The 23,953-nt window shown below is 49.5% G+C and overlaps 1 protein-coding gene across 1 annotated transcript; it reads left to right on the top strand.

The window, feature by feature from the left end:
- The first annotated feature begins 15,815 nt into the window (after positions 1–15,815).
- Positions 15,816–23,743, top strand: CIMIP1 (ciliary microtubule inner protein 1). The gene is made up of 4 exons (XM_084775182.1): positions 15,816–15,958; positions 18,524–18,605; positions 20,187–20,288; positions 23,412–23,743. Exons 1-4 carry the CDS (start codon positions 15,891–15,893, stop codon positions 23,571–23,573), a joined length of 414 nt encoding a protein of 137 aa, XP_084631308.1. The 5' UTR covers positions 15,816–15,890; the 3' UTR covers positions 23,574–23,743.
- Positions 23,744–23,953: the final 210 nt, after the last annotated feature.

The following is a 23,953-nucleotide window of genomic DNA, read 5'->3' as shown; positions in this document are numbered from 1 at the left end:
GGCTGGGGAGGTGGCTCAGTGGTGGAGGACTTGCCTAGTATGCGCAAAGCCTTAGGTTCATCCCAAAAAGAAAGAAAACATCAAAAACACATGAGCAAAGCTGTTCCTTTCCACCCCCTCCGACTGAAGGTCTCCATGCGGTTAGTGCTCTCTCCCGTACAGTAGTTCTCAGTGGAGCCCTTGCCTGGTGCATAAGAAGCTCTTTTGACTAAGGTCACGTGAAAGCCCCTCTCTGAACATGCCAAGCAGCTGGTACAGGGAGTGGGATCTGATCACATCAGCTTGCAGCCTCTGTTACCTCAGCAGGGTAATGGCTTTTCCCTTCCTTTGAAATGAGTATATTTTAAAGGGTTTAAATGTAAAAGAAAGGGCTAAGTCAGTAATGGTCCCCGTAGGGTAGAGTGTGAAAAACGGGTTTCCGGACGAGCAAAATGGCTAAGAGAAGTCAGCTTGGCCTCCTGCTTTGTTTGCTGGATCTCAACACTGAAATCTGCAGAGTGGGAGGAAGCAATGCCCGAATGTCATCAACTTTAGAAGTCACTCCCCACGGGGATCTGGCAGGAGTGGAGGCGAGTATGTGAAATCCTCGCGGAGTAAGTAAAAATATCACATTTAAGTTAAAAAAAAAAAACAGAGGAAAAGGTAATTTCTCAGGACTGGGGAGACAGCTCAGCAGTTACGAGCACTTGCTGAGCTGAGGACTGACATTTGGAGCCCTACCACCAAAACCACGAAAAAGCCGTATATGGCCACACAGGCCAGGTCTCTGAGACTTGCTGGCCAGCTGGCTAGAAAAACCAGTGAGCTCTTGGTCCAGTAAGAGAATGAGGGAGACCCTGAGAGAGCGGGACCTGGAAGATCCGCATCTGGTCTCCACATGCAGTATGTGCCTGCAGACATGCATGCTCACACACACACACACACACACACACACACACACACACACACTCACACACTCATTCACTCACATAACATTCATATAATCACACACAAGCACACACACACACACACACACACACACACACACACACACACACGTGACTCTTCTTGGTGAGGAAAGACTTTGAAACAGTTTACTTTAAGCATGTCTGAACTATTTTCAGCTTCCTAGTGTACAGAAGTTAACCCATAACCCCTGGTTGTCAGAATTTTTCACACAGGCTTTGTAGCATCTTCTGCACCCAGGACCCCATCTCATACAGGTGACCTTCAGTCTTCTCTCCAAGGCCTTGAGATTTTCGTAGGGGTGGGAGGCCTCACACCACCCGTCAGTGTCTTGCAACGTGTCTGCTGTATTGGATACTTTAACTGTTCTAGAACTTCTGCCTGTCTACATGAGTGGTGAGGTTTTCGTTTCCACCATTTGCTAGGGAATGCCCTCTTCCCGAGTCATGGTGGAGTCCCCAAAGTGCTGCGTTCTGTACTCACCCGGCACCAGCTCCTCTGCTGAAAGGCATGAACTGGTAACTGAGGGCTACCCCCTCCCCCCAACTCCCCTTTTCCACGTTTCTGCAGCCATTCTGAGAATGTTTAACCTTCCACACGTGTTTCAAGATTATATTCTTATTTAATTATGCATTACTTCAGTAATTTCATTTTCCACCCAGGAGGCCCCACAAAAAAATAAGTGAAACAAAAAAGGGAGACAAATTGAACCCCGGTGGGACACACCAGAAGAGATCCCTCATTGCTGGTGGGAGACCAAAGGGAACAGCACTCTGGAACACAGTTTGACTCTTAGAAAACTCAACACAGCCTTGCGGCACTGTGGATCGATGATCCTGCTCCGGGGATTTAGGCAAAACAAATTGCAAATCGATGCCCACATAAAACCCTGCATATGAGGAGCACAGCAGTTTCACTTGGAAGTCACCAACGTGTCCTTCAGCAAGTGACTGGATGACAAACTTGGCATGCCCAGACCGTGGAATGTCATGTACAACGAGTCACTGAAGCATGGAAAGACCTGGAAGAATATTTGCATCATCTTCCCAAGAAGAAGAAGAAGGAGGAGGAGGAAGGAAGAGGAGGAGGAGGAGGAAGAGGAGGAGGAGGAGGAGGAGGAGGAGGAGGAGGAGGAAGAAGAAGAAGAAGAAGAAGAAGAAGAAGAAGAAGAAGAAGAAGAAGAAGAAGAAGATTCACCAAGATGTTTAAAAGACCAGACACTCACGAAGTCTGAAGTGTCGAGGCATAACTAGTGGATTGTGGAGCAGTCAGGCCCCTCTGTGAGCCATCCTAACAGTGTCTACACAGCAGTCTACATCTGGCAAGCCCACAAAGGGTGCACCCACTCAGGCTGCAGACTCTGAGAGACGGCACCTGCTGATGTCAGTGATGCAGGTGATACCCAGTGGACCACTGTGGAGGATGCTGGTTGTGGAGAGGCTATGCAGATAGGAGCAGGGGATGATAGGAATTCAAACCCCCTTGATTCTTAATGTGAGCCTGAAACTGCTCTAAAGGAGACTTTAGAGCAAGGACAGAGTCCTACTGTCTCTTCCTGACACTTCTGGAACTGAGATGTGCTTGCCTCTTAACACAGGAAGTGGCTAAGCGTGCATCTGGCAAAACAGACCTCATCTGCTTGGCTTCTCCCTGAACCTGGAAGTGGGAAGATTTCCTGAGGGAAAATGAGCCTCCAACTCCAAAGTCCTCTTCCGCTTGGGCTCAGTCCCTCCTGCTGAGGCCCTCAGGAGAGGTAGCAGGACCCATTTTCTAGTGGTTGGGAGGCCAGCTGTGCTTTCTAGAAAACTGAGGATGTGACAACAGGTAAGCAGAGGCCTTGAGGAGAAATTGACATTGGCCACCAAACACAGACCACTGAGAAACAGCAACCAGGAGGACAATAGGAAGGGGAAAACAAAAACAAAAACAAAAACAAAAACACCTGACAGGAGCTAAGTAAGAGGAGGCCATAGTCAGTGGCTCTACTTTGTGACATGTATCCTGTTGATACTGGCCTTGCCCCCACACTCCCACCTTTATAGATAAATGACTTGGAAATGTCAGTTATTTGACAATTGTTCACACAACTGGACACTTGAAGATGACTGTCCCCTCCAAACCCAGACTGCCACTGGAGCAAGAAGTCAGACCACAGCTGCCACCACCCTGGTGGGGCCAAAGGGTGCATCCTTTGTGCATCTGTGTGCATCCTTCGGGGATGGATGGATGAAGCCAGTGCTAGTGCGAATCCACACACAAGCATGACAGAGCCTCGTGGTGCAGGATATCTGATCCCATTGTGAACCTGAGATTGTGAACTGTAAAAACCTGTTTCTAGTTGTGGAGTGGCTCAGCCCTAGAACACACCTTTAATTAAAGAGGTTCTGTAAACAACAGCTAAATAACCTTAATCCTAGGTCAAAAGGTAGAGCAAGAAACCAGCCGACAGGGATTAAGTTGAAAAGAGGGACTTTGAGAGAAGGGTGTTTAAGACAGTGTGGAGATAATTTTGCATTGTTTGGCTTTTGGCTTTTTTCTTCTGGGATGTCAGCTGAGTAGGAAGGTCAGCTGGGTGCTTTCTCTGCCTCTGCCTCTGCCTCTGCCTCTGCCTCTGCCTCTGCCTCTGCCTCTGCCCCAGCATCTGGCTCCTGAGTAAAAACCAGGAATTGGGACTTTTCTTTCTTTAAAACAGCCTTGGTCACCCACTCCTGGACCCTCAGGGAACATCGCCAGCAGACAAACAGAACACAACAACCAGCCTTTCTTATAATCCTCAGTCCCTGTTGGTGTTGGTGCCTAACCCCCTGCGGCAGTGGGGGGGGGGGGCGGGGGTGCTGTGAGAGTGGCGTACGGGTGGGTCTGTGGTTTTCCACGGTGGAGGTTGAGTTTTCAGTTGTTTCCAGTTCACTGTACCTCAAGGTTTTCTGGGGAAGAGGCATTGGGGGGAAATGGATATGAAGCAAATGAAGGGGCCCTGGCTGCTTTTCCTCTTGGGACTTTAAACAACGTTTAGTGTCCAAGTGACTTGACATACCCAGTCCCTCACAATATTTGCGTACAACTCTGGGATCAAAATATAACTTCAAAATAATATATTTTCTGACATCCTCTAAGAAAAAATAATTACTAGTTTCTTCCCTCCAAGAGGATTTAGATGGAATTAACATCTGCGTTGCAAATTCTGCAGCTACGTTAAACTGACAGGCAGTCTCTAAGGCGCTCTGCTCATTAATGTTCTGTGCATAAAATTAAAACTTGAAATATATTTTTAAATCCATTTTGAATCATTTAAGCAATTCTCCCGCAAAGAAACTATTGTACTGAAATAATATATTTGGAGCGAGGAGTATGAAAGACATTAAAATGTCTTAAGACCCCCTGCCTTTCACAGGCAGAGAAGCGGGAGGGGGCTCGCTTTCTCATTTGAAGCATGCTCTGTGTACAGCTTGCCCACCTCTGCAGAGAACGGCTTCGAAGTGGCTCTAAGGGTTTGACTTGAGCCCACAGGAGCTGGGGATTTGAAGTTGGACATGGGCACTCCTGCCTCCTGCAGGTCCGCAGCTGAGCCGTGGACCGAGCGGGGTGTGGGGTGTGGGTTGTGAGGGCACATTCAGGTCTCCCCAAAGAGAGCCGAAGACAGACGCCCCACAGAGCAGGACTTCTGAGATGCCTGTGTTTGTTTTGTTGTCATGGTCATTGGGGTCCCTATCCCCAGAGTGACCTTAAACTCATTATGCAGCAGAGGTTGGCCTTAAACTTCTGATCCTCCTGCTCCACTTCCAGAGTGCTGAGATTACAGGCCACACCGCCATACCCAGTTTACAGAGTGTCTGGCTAGAGCCTGGCTCTGTGTGCGCTATGCAGACACGAGTCACCAGGATACAGCCCAGTCCTCACATTTCTGTAGTTGCTATGGGCATTCTCAGGAAACCCATCACGGCTGGCTCTTTGGAGCATCCTGGATTTCTATGTAAGCAGAAAGAGCAGCCCGACATTTGCAGCACCCTGCTCACCCCCATGGCTGCCTCACCCCATCTATCTAATATGTGTTAAGTGCTAATCAAGAGCCAAGAGGCTTTGTTTGACAAAGTTCCAGAGGTCTCCGACTGTCCAGCCTGATCTCTAGACATCCAGAGCAGCTGCTGAGGCTTTGCTTGACAGCATTCCAAAGATCTCTGACTGATCACCACTGCCCTTAAATGTTATGTATAGTCTGTGTGTAATTTTGTCTAAAAAAACCCCAAAAAAACTACCTTGAAATCTGCCTTTTCTCCTAAAACTGTCTTTTTCTTTATTCTCACTTTGACTCTGAGCCCTAATGAAATTCACACAGGGAAAACTTTTCCCACAGAGAACGTTGAAAGAAGGCATCTGGCCAAAGGCTTGAGACAAAGAGAGTTCTTGGCTCTGAGTGCATGTGTGCAGTCAGGCAGAAACTGCTTGGAAGAAAGTTAGAACATAGAAATAATACCTGGATAGATATTGTTACCTGTAGAGAAGTTTCTTTAGAATCTGCTTTGAGAGCAATAGAAGGTGGGCTTGGAACATCATGCTTTATAGATATTTTACAATAGAGGACCCCTTGGCAGTTAACCTAGGCTTAAATGGCACACCTGTTGGTTTGGGACTGGGAGTAAGCCAAGTTTTCTCTTTATTGGGGAACATTTAGCTCAAGCTATGTTGCTATGACAATCATGTAAACACAATGGCTTTAGCCTGGGAAAATTTTATGGTTAACCTTTCCCGAGTATTGTTTAAAAAGTAATAATCAGGTCATGCTGACCATTGTTTGGATATTGATTGATTTTTTTTTGCTGTATAATTTATTATAGGTTCTACAGAATTGTTTGTATTTCTTTGTTAGACTGTTCTCTTGCTTTGTTGATTTTTTTAATGTTCTATTGATTGTAAAAGATGAAAAAAATCATGATATAATCTATAATGAAAAAATTTAACTTCATTTTAAATTAAGTACCAGGGTTGGCCCAAAGAGTAACATACAGCAAGCAAGCAACAGAGAGAAAGACAGAGAGACAGAAAAGTAAAGCTCCCCTGGGCTTTAAGATCTTTCAGTTTGTACCACATATGCCTGGGTATATTTCTTTTTTCCACCATTCCTCAACCTCTCCTCAACAGTTGGTTCCTACAGCTAGTTGTTCCCCAACAGTTGGTTTCCCTTAACCAGCTGATCACCACCTGCTCGGTTCTCCCTACTGCGGATCCACCAAGACTTTCTTCTTCTCTCCTCTTCACTGGCTCCTGAAGCTGGTCTGCGAGACACACCTTGGCAAGGACTCTAATGCTTCCATGTTGGATAAAATCAACTATTCAAACTAGCCAAGAAGAGCTCCATGGGAAAACGTGACAGAGATGGAAGGCTCTCGGTATGGGAATGAAGCTGTTAAAAAAAAAAAAAAGAAAAGCAAAGGATGGTGTCAGGTGCTCCCTAGAGAGGGGGGATGTGCATGGGGGTACCCCAAGAGTCCAGCAGTTTCTATATATTCTAGCCAAAGCGTGGTCTAGGGAATGTACCTTCCCCATGAGGCTTCCTTAGAATCTAGCCAAGTCTTGGTGTGAAATAGCAATACAGCAAATGTCTGCAGGTGAGATGGGCGGAGGGTCTAAGCAGCCAGGGCCACTGGTAACCAGGACCTAGCAAAGCAAATGACCAGTGGACAAAATGGCTCTTAAGATGCCCAGTTATCCTGGGCTTTCCAGAGACAGAGCATGGGGTTCACTTAGAAATGGTTGGAGACCCCGATGGACACTTGCCACCTGCAAAACAAAAGTACCTGGAACCAGGAGGCGGAAGCCACCCAAGACCCATCAAGTCACTCTTCTCCATGTCTTCTACTCTTTCTTCCTCTACGTGCAGCTTCAATTTTTTTCCAAAGCATTTGAGCTTCGATTGTGTGACTTTTCCTGGGGAGACTTGAACAAACTTGTCCTCACTCCAGATAGGACACCAAGGAGAGACCACAGAAACAACTCCGTCAAAGCCCAACTTGGCAAGTCAATGAGTGTATTGGGGCTACTTGCAGGTGGATGGGTGAGGGGTGATTTCCAGGAACATGACAGGATTGGGAGCTCCAAGTGGCATAGCTAACTCAGAGGCAGATGCATCGCCAGAAAACCCACCCAGCAAGAGCGGCAACCCACAGAGCTGTGTCTCTGAAGCTCCCTGCCATGGTTGCAGGTAGCACAACAGGTCGGAGACGGTGGAGAGTTCCCCCCCAACCCAGCAACAGGTGGAGAGTCCCCCCAACCCCAGCAACAGGTGGAGAGTCCCCCCAACCCCAGCAACAGGTGGAGTCTCCCCCAACACCAGTAACAGGTGGAGAGTCCCCCCAACCCCAGCAACAGGTGGAGTCTTCCCCAACACCAGTAACAGGTGAAGAGTACCCCCCAACTCCAGCAACAGGTGGAGTCTCCCCCAACCCCAGTAACAGGTGAAGAGTCTCCCCCAACCCCAGCAACAGGTGGAGAGTCCCCCAACCCCAGTAACAGGTGGAGAGTCCCCCAACCCCAGTAACAGGTGAAGAGTCCCCCCCCAACCCCAGCAACAGGTGGAGAGTCCCCCAACCCCAGTAACAGGTGGAGAGTCCCCCCCAACCCCAGCAACAGGTGGAGAGTCCCCCAACACCAGTAACAGGCGGAGAGTCTCCCCCAACCCCAGCAACAGGTAGAGGGTCCCCACCCCCTTAACCCTAGCAGGCCTTAGTTCTCACAGTACCTTGGGGAGGGAGGGACCTAGGGGATCCTCTAAGTTTCCATGACTTCTGAGACTTCTGAGATGCTCACTACCTGAGTTTATGGAGCCTCCCCTCAGGACAGAATGTTTCATCTGGAGCACATTGCCCACTGCAGTTTCTAGCTCATCTATGCATTAAATGAAAAAATGTCCCTGTTGGAGGTTGGTCTGACGTAACTGCTTGCTCTCTCTGTGCTCAATATTGTACCTTGTCTAACAGCCTAACCTGTTTGACCAATAAAAGGCCATCACACCTGGGCAGGGCAAATGGGAGAGGTGTGGCTAGGGTTCCAGGGCTTGGGGAGACAGAATCACGGGAGGAAAGCCTGGAGGAGAGGAAGGAGGCTGCGCCATGGGTGAGGTGGAGGAGAAGCACGTGGCCGGTGTGGATGGAGATTTGGCCCAGATGATGATAATTAGCAAGTATTTGGGACTATGGATGAGAGGTAGCTTGATAGAAATTATTAGAAGCAGATGGCATGGGATTGGAGAAGGTATCTCATATCTGCCCCACTATGGGATTTAGTATAGGGGATTAGTATCTGCCCTGCCCCAGGTTAACTAAGGCTATTTTAAAATAGAGCAGGTGTCTGTGTCTTGATTACCAGCAGGTTGAAAAAAAACTGGTAAATTAACTGCAATATGCCCCCCCCATGGCTCATGTGTTGAACACTTGGCCCCCAGCAGGTGGTGCTGCTTGGGAAGGTTCTAGAACCTTTAAGAAGCAGAGCCTTGCTGGTAAAAGTAGGTCACTGGAAGACTCTGAGGCTTCAAACTCCAGTCTCACTTCCTCTTTTTTACTTCTTAGGAATGTCATGTGACCAGCCAACTTCCTGTTCCTGCCACATGCCTTCCCACTTTGTTGCTCACTGTGGTCGGTTGAGGGAGACTGGCCCCCCACAGGCTTACATAACCAAATGTTCAGTGCCTCATTGGTGGGTTGTTTGGGGGAAGGGTTAGGAGGTGTGGCCTTGTTGGTGGCACTAAGGGTGGACTTAGAGTTTTCAAGAGCTCATGCCAGGCCCAGTCTCTGTAGATCAGGATGTAGTCTCCCCACTACCATGTGAGCTGCCATACTCCTCACCATGATGATAACGGGCTGCAGGTGAGCCCCAGTTAAATGCTTTGCTTTATGAGTTGCCTTGGCGTTGGCTCTCAGGATGATGCAATGATCCTCTGGATCTTTAAACTGGAAGACATCCTTCCTCAAGTTGCTTTTGTCAGGGAATCTTATCATAGCAACAGAAAAGAGATTCCTATGAGCCTAATAGACTCATAGGAAGGTGGCTAGGCCACTGATGGGTGTTCACCTCGTGGGGGGGCGGGCACGGTGGTCAGTGTAGTTCTTATGGAGTGTAAGTCAGCTCTCCCTTGAGTCAGTGACTATGAAAACAAGACTGACTCTTCTGTCTTCCAGTCTCATTATGACTTCTGTTACACTCCCGCTATGGTGATGTCATCTTCCATGATGACGTCACTGGAGCTGAGCAGAAGCCAACTCTATGCTCTTGAAGTCTGTGAACTATTAGCCAAATGAACCATTTTAACAGCTCTAGGCATTTTTTTTATGGTTGGCGGTCCTGCTTGGAATGATATCTTGGCACTCAGGCACCCAGGAACCATACAGCTCTGAGGTGGGACAGTGTCCCTGGGGAAGGGTATGGTGGGACACAGGAACCCAAGAACCACACAGCTTTGGAAGGAAAAGAAGCCTCCTCAGCAGAAGCGTTGAAGCCCTGAGGGAGGATAGGCCCTGGCAGAACTGGAGTGCTACAGTGTAACAACTGTGCTTCACTGCTCCTCTTCTTCAACATTGCAGCTCCCTGGGGAGGGCGTCACCAGCTGAGCTGAGGAGCTCAGTAGCCTCAGCCCCGCTCCACTTCGCTTCTTCCCTTCTTTGCATCTTGGCTTCTTCCAATGAGAGTCACACCAGACAGCAAATCTTATAAAAGCAATTGGGAGGGACAAATCCAGGTTTTGGAGGGATGACTCCTGGGAGAAGACAGCAAGGAACTGAATAACAGGCAAGGCTTATATAGGATTTCCTACCGGGCAGAGCTTTCCTAGGCAGAGATTTCTAGGGTGAGGATTGGTGGGATTTCAAGCCCTGAGCTTGGAGGAGCTCAGGGGTTGGTGGATTTTTCTGTTCAGGGATTGGTGGGATTTTTCTTGTAGGGCAGGGTCTGGGCACTCTACCACCTCCGGGCAGGGAATGACAGTTATAGCCATTAGAAAATGAAGTCTGGGGGACCAAAGGTTTACAGAGTTTACAATGTATATGAAGTTTACAAATGGAGACCCAGGGAAGGCTTTCCTTGTTGCTTGAGTCTGCCGATAATAGCCAACAGTTACTTACAGCAATGAACAACTGACAAACGTACTATCCAACCTATAAGGCTTAGCAAATCTACGTCCTGCAATATTCCTTCTTGTTTCTACAAGTAGAAGCCTCCACCCCCACCCCCCGACACACACATCGGTCCTCATATAAAACTCTTCGGCTGGGCTGTTTTTGCTGGGCTGCAAGTTTCTAGAAGGCTGGAACAGGGTTGTTCTGGGCACTGAGGTACCAGTGGCCCACACATGAGACTCAGTAACATTTGTCCAGATGGACATGGGGAATGGCCACTTGAGGCACCCCTTAAACATGGCTAAGCGCCCGTGGGCGCTCCTCTCCCTGGACTGCACAGCCCACCCCTGAGACTAGTCCTGGAATGATGAAAAGTCATCGCACGCCCCTCTGTGATGTCTAATGCTCACCATCACTTAGACAAGCTCTAGAATCACCTAGGAGACGAATCACAGGGCTTGTCTGTGACTGGGCTAACCAAAGTGGGAAGACCCAGCCAAACGTGGGTGGCACCATTTCATGGTCAGGGAGCTCTGAAAAGAGCAAGAGCAGACAGGAGCACCAAAGGAGATGGTTCAGCTGGTAGAAGATTTTTTGACGCCAAGCCTGACAGCGTGGGTGTGAGCTCCAGGACCTTTTGTGGTTAATTTATAAGTAAGGCCTAATAAATGCTTATTACTAGGCTAATTATTATTGCAGTGGTATTTTGTAACTTGTTAGCAATCAATGAGAACACAGACCCCTAATATATTTTAGAACAAGCCTTTACCTGCGGTAAGGCAGCTAGTACCTCCTAAGCTATGCTACAATAACTCCCAATCTCTGGTCCATTCCATCCATCTGCTTCTAATAATTTCTATTTGGGCTACTTCCCACCCAGAATCCCAAATACTTGCAATCATTCTTCCTTTGGCTATTTCTTTATAGAGTCCTCCTCTGGGCCACGTGGCTCTATTCTGTCCCATGGCAATTCTGCTCCTCCTCTTCCTCTGTCCACTTCCTTCTCTTTCCCAAGATTCTCTCGTCTCCCAAAGCCCAGGAACCTTAGCCTATCCCATTTGTCTGCCCAGGTGTGTGGGCATTTTATTGGTCAAATAGGAATAAGTTTTTAGGCAAGGTTACATGTCAATCTTGGGGCACAGAGACAGCAAGCAGTAATTAGCATCAAAATACATCAAACCAACCTCCAACAAGGACCCACATAGGAAGAAGGAAGTGAACCAACTCCTGCAAGTGTCTTCTGTCTTCTACACACACACACACACACACACACACACACACACACACACACACACACACCACAAATTGAATCTATAAAAATGAAAGACCAGGAGCCAAGCACCAGCATCCATCCCTGTCTGCTTTCTGACTGTGGATACAGGACAATTGGCTTCCTCACATCCCTGCCATTACAACCTCTCCATGATGGCACACTCTACCATCAATGAATCAAAACATACCCTGTCTTCCTTGAGTTACTCAAAGCTATGAGAAAAGTAAAGAATACACCATCCAAGTTCAGTCCTGGGGCCTGTGAGACTCCTCCAGGGTGGGGATGCTGTGGCTGATGGGATAGCTGTCCATCAGGTATCTGAGGTAGCCGGCATTTAGCACCTTGGATGGCCAAGGCTGTACCATTCACAGTTTAGTCCAAGCCAGTCTCTCACTGACTCTGTTCACTTTACTCCTGCAGGGACTCGAGCCTTCCCACACCTGGGGAGCTGGACCAGGCAGGCTGGAGGGCACCTAAGCGGGAAGGCAGCAGCTGTTTGCCCTAAGTCAGCTGGGTGGCTGCATGGAGTTAAGGATGCAGAGATGGATAATAAGGCCAGTTGGGAAGAACCTATGAGGGAGTCTCTAGGGAGCCATAGGGGTAGATGGTCTCTTCCATCTCCAGAAGGCCCTAGAACCGTGTTAACTATTGCTGTAGGTGTGGGAGGCAGATGGTCTGAACCCAGCCAAGACACACACACACACTCCGCTGCTTCAGCTGCAGCTCAGCCATCAGATGTAGGAAGTAAATCACTGCTTTCAGCACAAGCCCACAGGCCTTTGTTGTACAGGTAGTAATCACGCATGTGGTGGGAAAAGTCACGCTGGCAGACAGGGCGCACCGTGGGTAGAGCCTGCTTCTTGACAAAACACTCTTTGGTTGAAGAAAAAAGGAAGAAGAAGAAAAAAAAGTCATCCAATAAAAAAAGAAAAGTGTTTAAGTTTAAAAACTAAAAACTAAAAATAAAAAAGAAGCAGTTGGCTCCCATCATCAGAATGTTTTATAAAACAACAGAAAAAAGAAAAAGAAATAAAAATTAAAAAATGAACAGTCCCAGAGAGCTGACAAAAGGCCAAGAATATTAATACACAGGAACGTGACGAACCTAAAAGCTGTAAATGTTTTCTGAGTTTCCCACATGTGGCCGGCAATAGCGGTAGTTCTGTCTCCTCTCTCTCTCTCCCTGTTTGAAACCACTGCAGAACAAGTTTGCCAAGGGGGGAAAAAATACTTGTTAGATCAGGAAACTGTTTGCCAGATGCTTGGAAAATTTTTTGTTTCAGATACCAGAAGGAAAGAGATTCTAGCCTTGGAACTAGGGCAGGAGTGAGAGGATAAGAAACAGAAAAAAATAGATATCAGCTCACGTGCACAATGAAAAATGCTGTGTGTGGTGGATGAACATCAACCCACCAGGCATGGGCCCAAAAGAGGAATTTCAGAAACATTCTTGAGTGCATAGGAGGAGAGGCACCCAGCGGCGTACGATCTGCAGGAAAGGAGAGGGTTTCTTAGGAACCATAAAGTGCAGGCAATGGGGAGTCAGGGATGAGGTGTGTACCCAGGGACGACGTGTGTGCCTTGTGTCCTGGGTTTTGACTAGTTCAGTCTTGCCATTCTGCTGGTAGGAGGGTGTCCTAGGATCCTAGGTTCCTTTCTGTGGCTGTGACAACCACCATGACCAAAAGCTACCTGGGGGGGAGGAAACGGTTTATTATAGCTCACACTTCAAGGTCACTGTCCATCATAGAGGGAAGTCAGAGCAGGAACTCAAGGCACACAGCATCACCGCCTACCAAGGAGCTCACTTCACAGTCAAGGAAACTCAGCAGGGCACACTGGGCGGCTTGTGCAGGCCCATAATTAGCTCTCTACAGTCCAGGACCACCTGTCTAGGGGATGGTGCCACCCACAGTGGGATAGGCTCTTCTACATCAGTTAGCAATCAAAACAGTTCCCCCACAGACATGTCCTTGGGACAGTTTGATCTAGGCAATTCCTTAGTTTGGGCTGGCCTCTCAGGTGGCTCCCAACATTAAACCTAACTAGGACGGAGTGACCCAAGGAAGGGTGGTTTGCTAGTGGGCGTGATAGGTGCACCTGATCCCACAGCAAGTCCTAGGACGGAGTGACCCAAGGAAGGGTAGTTCACTAGTGGGCCTGATAGGTCACCTCATCTCACAGCAAGTCCTCGAGGTGGTTCTGTCCAGGGCAATCAAGTCCCTAGCTTGGTAGTTAAACAATTCCTTCCCCAGTCGGCCTTGAAGGGTATCCATCTTTGTGGGCGTCAGCTGCCTGGGGTAGTCCAAGACAGGAAGTCTTAGCCTAAATATGGGGGGCATCCCACCGCAGCTGGAGATCTGGACTGAATAAAAGAAGGAAGTGAGTAAACACCAGGACTCATCTCTGCTTCCTGACTGTGGACATGTGACCAGCTGCCCCACACTCCTGCCGCTGCCACCTCTCTGCCACGATGACCTATAGGTCGGATCTTCCTACCATCAAAGTTAACATACTTTTCTTCCATTCAGTCCAGTGAGTCGGGGATTCGGGTCTCTGTGATGAAAAGTGGGGCCAGGGGCTGGGCCGACATAAGACACACACACTCCCTCCTCCAGCCTGTCCATGTGACCACAGTTCTCTGTAGTACTGGGTGCTCCTCGGGGCATCCTGCGAACAAGGCCTTTGCATTTCTCATCCAACACAGAAAACATCCTCTCCTCAAGGAGGTTGGCCCTGAGCACCATCCCATGGGGACGGGGATAAGTGTAGGTAGGTGTGCAGGTTCGCATTATATGGGTGCACACATTTATGTGAGGTCAACTTCCGAGGTCATTCTTTAGCCACCGTCTACTTTGTGCTTTGAGATGGTCCCTGAGGTGTCCGGGAGCTTCCAATTTCACTGCCCCGGAATCTCCTGTCTCCAACTATCCGACACTGGGATTACAGGTGTGCCGCCATGCCCAGTATTTTACATGGGCCTGAGAATTGAACTTGGGTCCTCCTGCTTGTGTGGGAAGCACTTTGTCAACTGAGGGATCGCCCTGCCCCCCCCCCCCCAGGTGGCTATCCTTCTAAAAAGCCTCCCTCCCCTCTGCGTCACTGTGGCCTTCTTCTTCATAACTGTCTCTCGTGACCTCAGGGTGTTTGTCTCCTGTGTCCTTGCCTGGCTGCCCCATGTGATGTGTCTCTCTTACCTTCTGCACCCTCAGCATTCAACCAGCATCAAGCACAGCAGGGCCCTTAGCAAATTCTTACAGGAATTGGTGGGGGGGGGCTTAGCAAATGCTTGCAGGAGTGGGGCCACTTAGCAAATGCTTGCAGGAGTGGGGGTGGGGCAGTCTTTGGCATCCTGTCAAGCACAGCGGCCAGCAGCTTTGCTTATTCTTAATTTCACAGAGAGATCTAGAAGCTTCCCATAGAAAGAGCAGGACTTGCCTGACTGCACAGTGAATCTTTCTTCTTGGGCCCCATTTTCATTCTTTCCACAAGAGCTTCCCCAGCCACAGGACTGGTGACCTGGAAAAGGGAGCCAGGGAGAAGTTGTTCCCCACCCCCCTACCCCTCTACCCCCCACCCCTGCCCACCAGAGGACCTACCCATCCAGGAGCAAGGACACCTGGTGGTGACCTGTTATCAACTCCTCATGAATGCAGGCCAAGTCATTGACAGACCAACTCTGCCCTTGAACAGGGTTGGAATACTACGCAGCAGGAAAAAAGCACAGGAGGCTCTCAGAGCAATGTGAATGGACCTCCCACGAGGCAAGAGAAGCCTGGCTAGAGGAATCAGCCTACATAGGATCCAGTGGAGGCCTAGCCAAGCTCTGCAGAGAGGGAAGGGAAGGAGGGCAGAGGGCCGTGGTAGCTGCAGCCGCTGGAGGTGCCTGGAAGTACTGATCTTGATAGCCAGGGTCTGGGCAGGAGGGTGTGTTCTCACCGCGATCGTCAAGCACTGCTCCTGAGATTCTGCATCAGGACGGGTGCTCTAACCTCCGTGTTTGAGGTTGAAGGTTTGAAAAGGGCCAGGGCTGATGGTACAAGCCAGGCCACCCTCAGGAAGCTGAGACAGGAGCATCTCAAAGCACAGGTCTGTCAGGGTTACAGGGGGAGTTCAAGGCCAGCCTGAGCAACTTAGAGAGATCCTATCTCAATTTTTTTCCTTTTTTTTTTTTTTTTTAGGCAAGGTTTCTCTGTGTAGCCTTGGCTAGGACTTGCTTTGTAGACCAGGCTGGCCTCAAACTCACAGCGATCCGCCTGCCTCTGCCTCCCAAGTGCTGGGATTAAAGGTGTGCTCCACCACACCCAGCAAGGCCGAGGTGGAGCAATTCCCGGTATCAAAAGCGGAGGACACTGGTGCTAGGTCTTGGTCTCTCAGAGAAGCACGTGACAGAGTGACCACTGGGCGCTCAGAGGGCGGAGGCCAGCGGCAAGCTCCAGGGACCTTCTTCCCTTTGGGTGTGGGCCTCCGCGTCATGTGTTACTTGGCAACCGGTCTCCCAGCGACAGGACTATACCTAAGAACACAGAGTCTAGGGCAGGAGTGCGCGGGTTTGCGGAGACTCCGGAGCCATGGCGCAGAAACCGCTGAGCACCACCGCCGCAGAGCGCATGAACCTGGTGGCCCAGGATGAGATCTGGTAAGGCCCGCTAGGCTGGGCCCTTCTTCTCTGCCATTGGCATACTTTGGCGACCTCAGTTTTCCCACCAAGACCAGAAGGCGCTCGACCACTGGGCACAATAGGAGTGCTCTAAGGATAAACAGGGACCTGGAGGAGAGGGGCCAACGTTAGGGACACAGGGACACCACATCTTGCCACCACCCTTCCCTCCTGTCCACCGCGGAGATTGGAGGAATTCCAATAGGGAATTTTTTTTAAAAAAAGAAAAAGAAACAAAATTAAAATACTAATTTTTGACAACCTCGAAGGAGAGACGGTTCACCCCTTCTTGGTTTTCCTTTATCCTTTTTGTATTGTTTGTTTGTTTTTTGAGACAGGGTTTCTCTGTGTTAACCTTGGCTGTCCTGGACTTACTTTGTAGACCAGGCTGGCCTCAAACTCAGAGTGATTCGCCTGCCTCTGCCTCCCAAGAGCTGGGATTAAAGGCAAACACTACCAAGCCCCATCCTTTTAAATGAGAAGACATTTTAACTTTAAAAGATCCAGGCCTGTGTGCAGTGTCCCACACTTTTAATCTCAGCACTGGAGCTGCAGAGGCAGGCGGATCTTTGTGAGTTCAAGGCCAGCCAAGTCTACTACTTAGTGAAACCTTGTCTCAAGCGGGGGGAAAAATCCATTCTCTGAAAAATTTGTGTCCATAAGGCACTTGTAATGGCTGTTTCTTGAGTACCAAATAGTCTCCTATCACTTGACATTTTAACCACTATAGGAAGTCTGATTTAGACCTATCAGGATACACTAAAAAAGTATCATGAAAACTATCAGTTGAGTCTCTTTACTTCCTTTTTGATATGACCATGGGGAAATTTCCAGGCACGTTTGTGGCTCCTGTTGGTTTCATCTCTATGAGAAATAGACCTTCTGACCAGAGAGAAGGCTCAGTGGGTGGAAGTGTTGACAGAGAGAGCCTGAGGGCCTGAGCTCAGACCCCAGACCCTGGGAGAGCTGAGCTGTCCAGTCCTCTGACCTCCACGCAGGTGCATACACTCAGACACAGAATGTCCAGGGAACGTACATGAGAGCAGACAGGCTCTGGGGCTGGGAGAGGGTGCAGGCTGGGAAGTGTTTGCACAGAAGGATGAAGACCAGAGTTTGATCTCCAAAGCATGGCAGGAGGAGACAGGCGCGTCCCTGGAACCAGTGTGGCCTGATCAGTGAGCACAGAGCCTACAGCGAGACTAATCTACAAGACAAGTGTGTGGATAGTTTTATGTCAACTTGTCACAAGCTAGAGTCACTCGAGAGGAGGGAGCCTCAACCGAGAAAATGCCTCAATAAGATCAGACTGTAGGCCAGGGGGGTGTGGTGCTGGCGCACGCCTTTAATCCCAGTACTCAGGAGGCAGAGGCAGGGAGATTGCTGTGAGTTCTAGGCCAGCCTGGTCTACAAAGTGAGTGGGGGAGGGGAATCAGACTGTAGGCAAGCCTGTAAGGCATTTTCTTAATTAGTGATGGATGGGGGAGGGCCCAGCCCATTGTGGGTGGTGTCCTCCCTGGGCTGGTGGTCCTGGATTCTATAAGAAAGCAGGCTGAGCAAGCCATAGGGAGCAAGCCCGTAAGCAGCACGCCTCCATGGCCTCTGCGTCAGCTCCTGCCTCCAGGTTCCTGCCCTGCTTGAGTTCCTGACCTGACTTCCTTCCATGATGAACAGCGATGTGGAAGCATAAGCCAAATAAACTCTGTCCTCCTCCCCAAGTTGATTTTTTGGTCATTGTGTTTCACCACAGCAATAGAGACTCTTAAGACAACACCCGGGCTGACCTCCAACCTTCACAAAGGTCTGCACGCAGGAACACACACACACACACACAACACAAAGAAAAGAGAAAGGACCAGACTTTGTTTTCTAAGGTTGGACCCAGGGTATAGAGCTTGGCTAGGGCCCCAAAACCGTCAGAGGTAGGGAAGGGGTACAGAGTCTGGTTCCCAAATAGAAGGAGCTCGAAGGATCAAGTTGAACTCCATGTTTGCAGAACCGAACACAATACCACACCTGCTGCCCCTCAGCTCAGCGCTCAGGTGGGGTGGGGTGGGTGGACTACCTGGGGGGCGACATTTAAGACGGCTCTGTGTGCTCGAGTTCACACTTGCTGAGTCTATACTTGCAGGAAGCCGGGGCAAAGTGTCTTTTTGAATCCCCTGCCCCTTCCATGGGTACTTCTGTCTCCTGCAGCTCTTCCTCCAAGGACAGGCAGGGGCCTCCAGGAGAAGAGGGCTAGTACTCAGATGCCCCTCCAGCAGCCAGCCCCGGGCCCAGCAGATCCCTCACACCATGCCCACTGCACCATCTCTTCCCACCACGCCTCCTCTCTTGTTTTGGCCAAGGTCTCCCCATAAGTTAAGAAAGGCTCAGTCAAGGCCATCCGACTTTCCCTCCTTGCTCCAGCCCCAACCGCATCTCCATGCGGTCCCATGAGCCAGTCAGTGTGCAGGCCACACAGGCAGGCAGTTCTCCACGCTTTCAGAGGTTCCCAAGGGACCTTTCTGAGTGGGTCACCTCCCACTTAGGATTTCTCTTTCTCAGGAAATACCGTCTGAGGGCCGAATCTGAAGCCCGGCAAAACTGGCCGACGAAGTGGGGGTATTTAACAACCACCATGGAAGAGGTAAGTGAAAAGCGTATTAGAAGCCCCGCCCTGCCCCGCCCCTGTGTCCAGGCCATAACCAGTCAAGTCAGGGACAAAATGACTACCATCAGCGAGAATGAATTGAGAGGGATTGGGGTACCTTTGTTGGTAAGAGCCATGCAACAGGACACCTGATACCCTCTTCTGGCATGTGCAAGCATAGGTACACACACACACACACACACACACACACACACACACATACACACACACACACACACACACACACACACATACACACACACACACACACACACACACACACCCCTAATTAATTAGCTTTTTTTCTGCTTCCCTGAATCCGGAATCTTCCTCCTTTGAGGAGTTGCAAAGCATGTACCTGGCACATCCTTTACACCAGCTCTGTGGTTTGCAGAGCAGCCAGGTGCATGGTGCCCATGAAAAACCAACAAACAAACCCACTGAGCTCAAAGCCACAAAACTAGCAAAGGGGGTGTCAAGGTGAGGAGCCAGCTAGTCTCAGTCTCGCTTTGAGGGTACGTGACCTCCTCCCTTCTGTGAAATGGGGTGGGAGCTCCTGCCTAACTGACTGCCGGTGCAGGTAGGACAAAGATGTGTGGACCCCTCTGCAGGCCTAGAAGCAAAGGGATCTGTAAGGAATAACTGAGACAGTGTCTTCCCTCCCAGGTGTTCCCTAAAGCATGGGTCGCACATGCAGATGTCTACAAAGGGATGACACAGATGCCAGAATCAGAGGGGGCTGGCATCACAGATAGAAAGTGGTGGGGACGTGGGCAGAGAGACAGCTCTGACCACAGAGGCAGCCACCATAAGCTCAGTCCAGGAGTCCAAGTGTTCTCACGAATCCTGCTTCTAGAGTGAGTGTGTCCTACTTATATAGACACTCACAGTGCCCACAGGGCTTCGGGGGGGGGGGGCCTTGTTGGGACACAAGTACCTCTGGCCAACGTTCAGGTGGTTCCTCTCCCACTGAAGGCAAACAGTGACCAGAACTGCATAGTTCAAAATATTCTAACTTACAGCAGTGGAAGCCCCACCAGCAGCCTGCCCGCTGCACAGCCCTGAAATTATGCCATCGGTAATGAGGTTTTTAAAATTCTTAGACAGTTATACGGTTTGAAACCCGATGCATAAAGTAGGGGCCTTAATAATGTACTGTTCTCGAGTGATCTGGTATTAATATTCCTCGTGTGTAATTAAGTTGGGTTTCCATGGAGTTTTAAATGGCTTTAAATTCTCCCCAAGTGTGGGGTGTTCCTCTGTGGCTGGAAAAGCCTGGTCCTGGAACTGGCACCGGCATTTTTTTCAGTTCACAACTAGGGATGACTTCCCTGGTCCCACGGTGGGGATACTGAGGCTGCAAGACTAGTCAGAGGCCCTCAGCAAGGGTCACTCAGGGTGAACTTAGCAGCTCAGATCCCATTTTCCACCACCTTCTGCTTGCCCTGGGACCCTTAGTACCTCTGCTTGGAGCCCCCGCCACCGCTGCCGTCTGTCACGCATGGCCTTCTGGGGTAAAATGAAGGGCTCATGTCCTAGCTTGAGCCTGAGGGTCCTGTCTCTGGGGTTCTGTTTCAGCTACTTGAGGGTGAAGAAGAGCCACACACCCCAAAGCCCAAGATCGAGCTGCCTAGCCACTTCCGAATCCGGCCAGTGAGCCCCTTGGACAAATACATCAAGGTTCAAAAAACTGCTTTTACACCATTTTCTAAATAAGAAATGAGCCCCACTGCAAACTGTGGTTTGTCCAGCTACCAGAGTTGAGGACATGGCTATGGTGGGCAAGCACAAGAGCCCCACAACCAAGCTGGGAACCCCACTGTTAAGACACTTAAGTGCACATGTAGGCCATGCACACACACACTGAGCACATGAGTACACATGTGCACATGCACTCGTGCACGCGCACCCACACACACACAAGCACCCATACATAAAAACAAAGATGCATGCAAACACACACACATATAAACATACACATACAAGCACACAAATGCACATACAAACACATGGGCACACACATGGACACACAAATGTGCGCACACACATATGTACGCACACATACACATATGCTATGGGGCCAGGAAAGCAGTTGAGGCTCAGATTAAAGTGAGTTCTGAGCCTGAGTCCCACGGCACTGTTTAGCTCTGTGTAGTCTTGGATGAGTGGCTGGACTTTCTGTGTCTCCACTTCCTTCCTGGTTCCTGTGTCTCAGGTCAGCAAAGCACCCGCCTTGGAGACTGGGCTTCTGTGGATGGTGTGCTTGAAGGACTGGGGGACAGGAACCAGCATTTTTCAGAGGGCAGAGAGTGTCTGCCATTACTGGGTGCTGGGTGGACAATCGGAAGGGGAAGGAAGAAGGGGAATCAGGGGGTGCAGTGGGCTGGCAGTGCTTCAGAGGGTCACAAGAGCCATGGTAAGCCCCTCTGAGGCCAGGCTGCCCCCATTCAAGTCTCTGGAACTCACTGGCCAGCCAGTCTGTCTGAACCAATGAACTACAGACTCAGTGAGACCAGGTTTGGGGGCCACTGAAGAAGACACATGCTATGCCAGGTAGTTTTATATCAACTTGACACAAGGCACGGTCGTTTGGGAGAAGGGACTGTCAATTGAGGAAATGCCTCCATAAGATTTGCCAGTGGGCACGTCTGAAGTGTACTTTTTCTAAATAACTGATTGGTGGTGGGCGGGCCCAGTCTCTAGAGGAATGTTGATTCAGAACATGGCTGTTCTGGCAAGAGACCACATCCAAAGGCTTTCTAGGTTTATGTGATCGGCCTGGCAAGAGATCACACCCAAAGATGTGTGATCCGGCTGGAATACAAACACGCCTTTAATCCAGGAGACAGAGGCAAAAGGATCTGAGTTCTAGGCCAGCCTGGTATCAGGTAAAGAAAAGCTTAGGTCCAGGCATGGTGGTACACGCCTTCAATCTCAAAACAAAGGTAAAGTTAGTTTGTAGAAGGAAGCACCCATGTTTTAAAGTGATGTCTAATCGAGTGGTAGAAAAGGTGATGAATCAGAAAAAGATTTGACAGAATAGGCTATGCCAGCTCTCACAAGAGAGGAAAGAGAAGGCAGTTTTATAGGGACAGGAGAGATGGCTCAGTGGTTAAGAGCATTGCTTGCTTTTCCAAAGGGACCCAGGTTCAATTCCCAGTACCCACACGACAACTCACAACTGTCTGTAACTCCAAGATCTGACACCCTCACACCAATGCACATTAAATAAAATATTTTTTAAGAGGCAGTTTTACAGAGGAGAAAGTTTTTACCAGTACAGTAATAGTGAGATAGATTGCAGAGAAAGAACTCAGGTAATGATGGAACAGGCCAGAAAATAAGAAGAAGCCAGACGATTAGAGCAGATTGCTGAGTTAGTTTGAGGCCAAGCAGAGCAATTCCAGGTTGAGAGAGAAGCCAGATTAAATAAGTCAGCTGGGAGAAGAGTTTGAGCCAGAACAGCTGAGTTGAACCAGCCCAGAGCTCAGAAAGAACAATTAAGGATGAGCTTATTAAGCTGTAGTTTCTAGGCCTAGGTTAGATTATACAGAGGCTAGAAGCTTCCAGGACCAGGCCTAGGTTAGCAGACAGAGGCAGTCAGCCTCCCAGACAACAACTGAGCCAGGAGAGTAAAAGTTACTTTGACACCAGCCCACTGTGGGCAGGGCCATCCCTGAACAGGTAGTCCTGGGGGGATATAAGAAAGCAGACCAAGCAAGCCACGGAGCAGCAAGCTTTAAGCAGCGCCCTCCATGGCCTCTGTATCAGCTCCTGCCTCCAGGTTCCTGCCCTGACCTCCCTGGATGATGGACCAGCTACAGGCTGTAAATGAAATAAACCGTTTCCTTCCCAAATTGTTTTTGGTCATGGCGTTCTACCACAGGATAGAACCCCAAACTAGGACATTTGTCTTAGTTAGCTTGACACAGCTGACAGTCATCTGAGAGGAAAGCCTCAAGTGAGGAATTGCCTAGATCAGAGTAGCCTAGAGACAGTTATTGGGGATTTTCATGATTGTCAATTGATGTTTGAGACCTTAGCCCACTATGGGTGGCACCATCCCTAGGCAAGTGGCCCTGGGCTTTATAAGATGACCCTGTGAGTGATCTGAAGAATGAGCCAACAAACAACATCCCTTCATAGTTTCTATGTCAGCATCCTGCCCCTGCCCTGCTTTAGTGATGAGCTGTGACTTGGTTGGTTTTGTTTTGGTTTGGTTTTGATTTTTCGAGACAAGTTTTCTCTGTGTTGCCTTGGCTGTCCTGGACTCACTTTGTAGACCAGGCTGGCCTTGAACTCATAGAGATCCGCCTGCCTCCGCCTCCCAAGTGCTGGGATTAAAGGGATTAAAGGCATGCGCCAGCATGCCAGTGACTTGGAAGTGTAAGTCAAACAAGCTCTTCTTCTCCCAGGTTGCTTTTAGTCAGTGTTACACAGAAACACATAGGAAACTTAAGGACTCAAAAGCCAACACACACATACACACACACACACACACACACACACACACACACACATACACACACAAACACGTGCATGCCTGTGTGCATGATAAATAAAAGACATGCATCTCAAACTCTGGCTGGTGGAAAAGTGATTATCTCATCACACATTGCTTAATATTGGCTTTTCTGTCTTCTCTATGCTAGGCCCCATGTGGCATCGCAGGCACCTTGTAGACTCTCATGTAGGATGTGGGGCCATTTACCCAACGATGAGATGCATGTCTTTGTCCTGTCAGCACCGTGGGGGGCAGGAAGGAGTCTCCCCTGTGACTAACCCTTTGCATTCCTACTCCAGATTCTTCCATCACCCCCGGTCCCAAAGACCACCCAGGGCTTCATCGGATGGCGATCTGGGGTGCCGGGCCTGAACAAATGCTTGGAGCTCGACACAGAGATCCGCAGCTGCAAAGGGGCTTACGCCCACGAGCTGCACTGGCCTGAGCAAGGCGTGCACTGAAGGCCACTGGCCTCCACCTCAGGAGGGGTGTGCACTGTGCCTAGGTGAGCATCCCTGAGGACAGCTCCCCACATCTCTCTTCAGGGGATGTTTTGAAGAATAATGCTTTGCCCTAGGCATTCTCGATGATTGGTGCTTTTCAGGATCCTTGGCTAACATGAGGTAAACTAGAGACCCTGGTTCATTTGTTGATTTGTTTGTATGTTTGTTGAGACTGTGGGAATCCCCTAACTATGGTTTGGAAAAGCAATAGTGGTTTAACTTTAAGCACACTTGCCTGTGGCTGGGGATCGGCATCTGGGTGTGGCACTACAGAGCTGTAATCACAAGATGCGGGAGATGGAGTCAGAAGAAACGGGTTCCAGGGCATCCTTGGCATG

Source organism: Acomys minous (genome assembly GCF_964271855.1).
Source record: "Acomys minous genome assembly, chromosome: 3".
In the NCBI taxonomy this organism is placed as follows: Eukaryota; Metazoa; Chordata; class Mammalia; order Rodentia; family Muridae; genus Acomys; species Acomys minous.
The sequence above is the reverse complement of the archived record's forward strand: the minus strand, read 5'-3'. Positions and strand labels throughout refer to the sequence as shown.

Coding starts and splice junctions, on each gene's coding strand:
- CIMIP1 (XM_084775182.1), top strand. CDS start 15,891: ATGGCGCAGAAACCGCTGAGCACCACCGCCGCAGAGCGCATGAACCTG. Junction 15,959..18,523: donor GTGGCCCAGGATGAGATCTG/GTAAGGCCCGCT, acceptor TCTCTTTCTCAG/GAAATACCGTCTGAGGGCCG. Junction 20,289..23,411: donor CCTTGGACAAATACATCAAG/GTTCAAAAAACT, acceptor TTCCTACTCCAG/ATTCTTCCATCACCCCCGGT.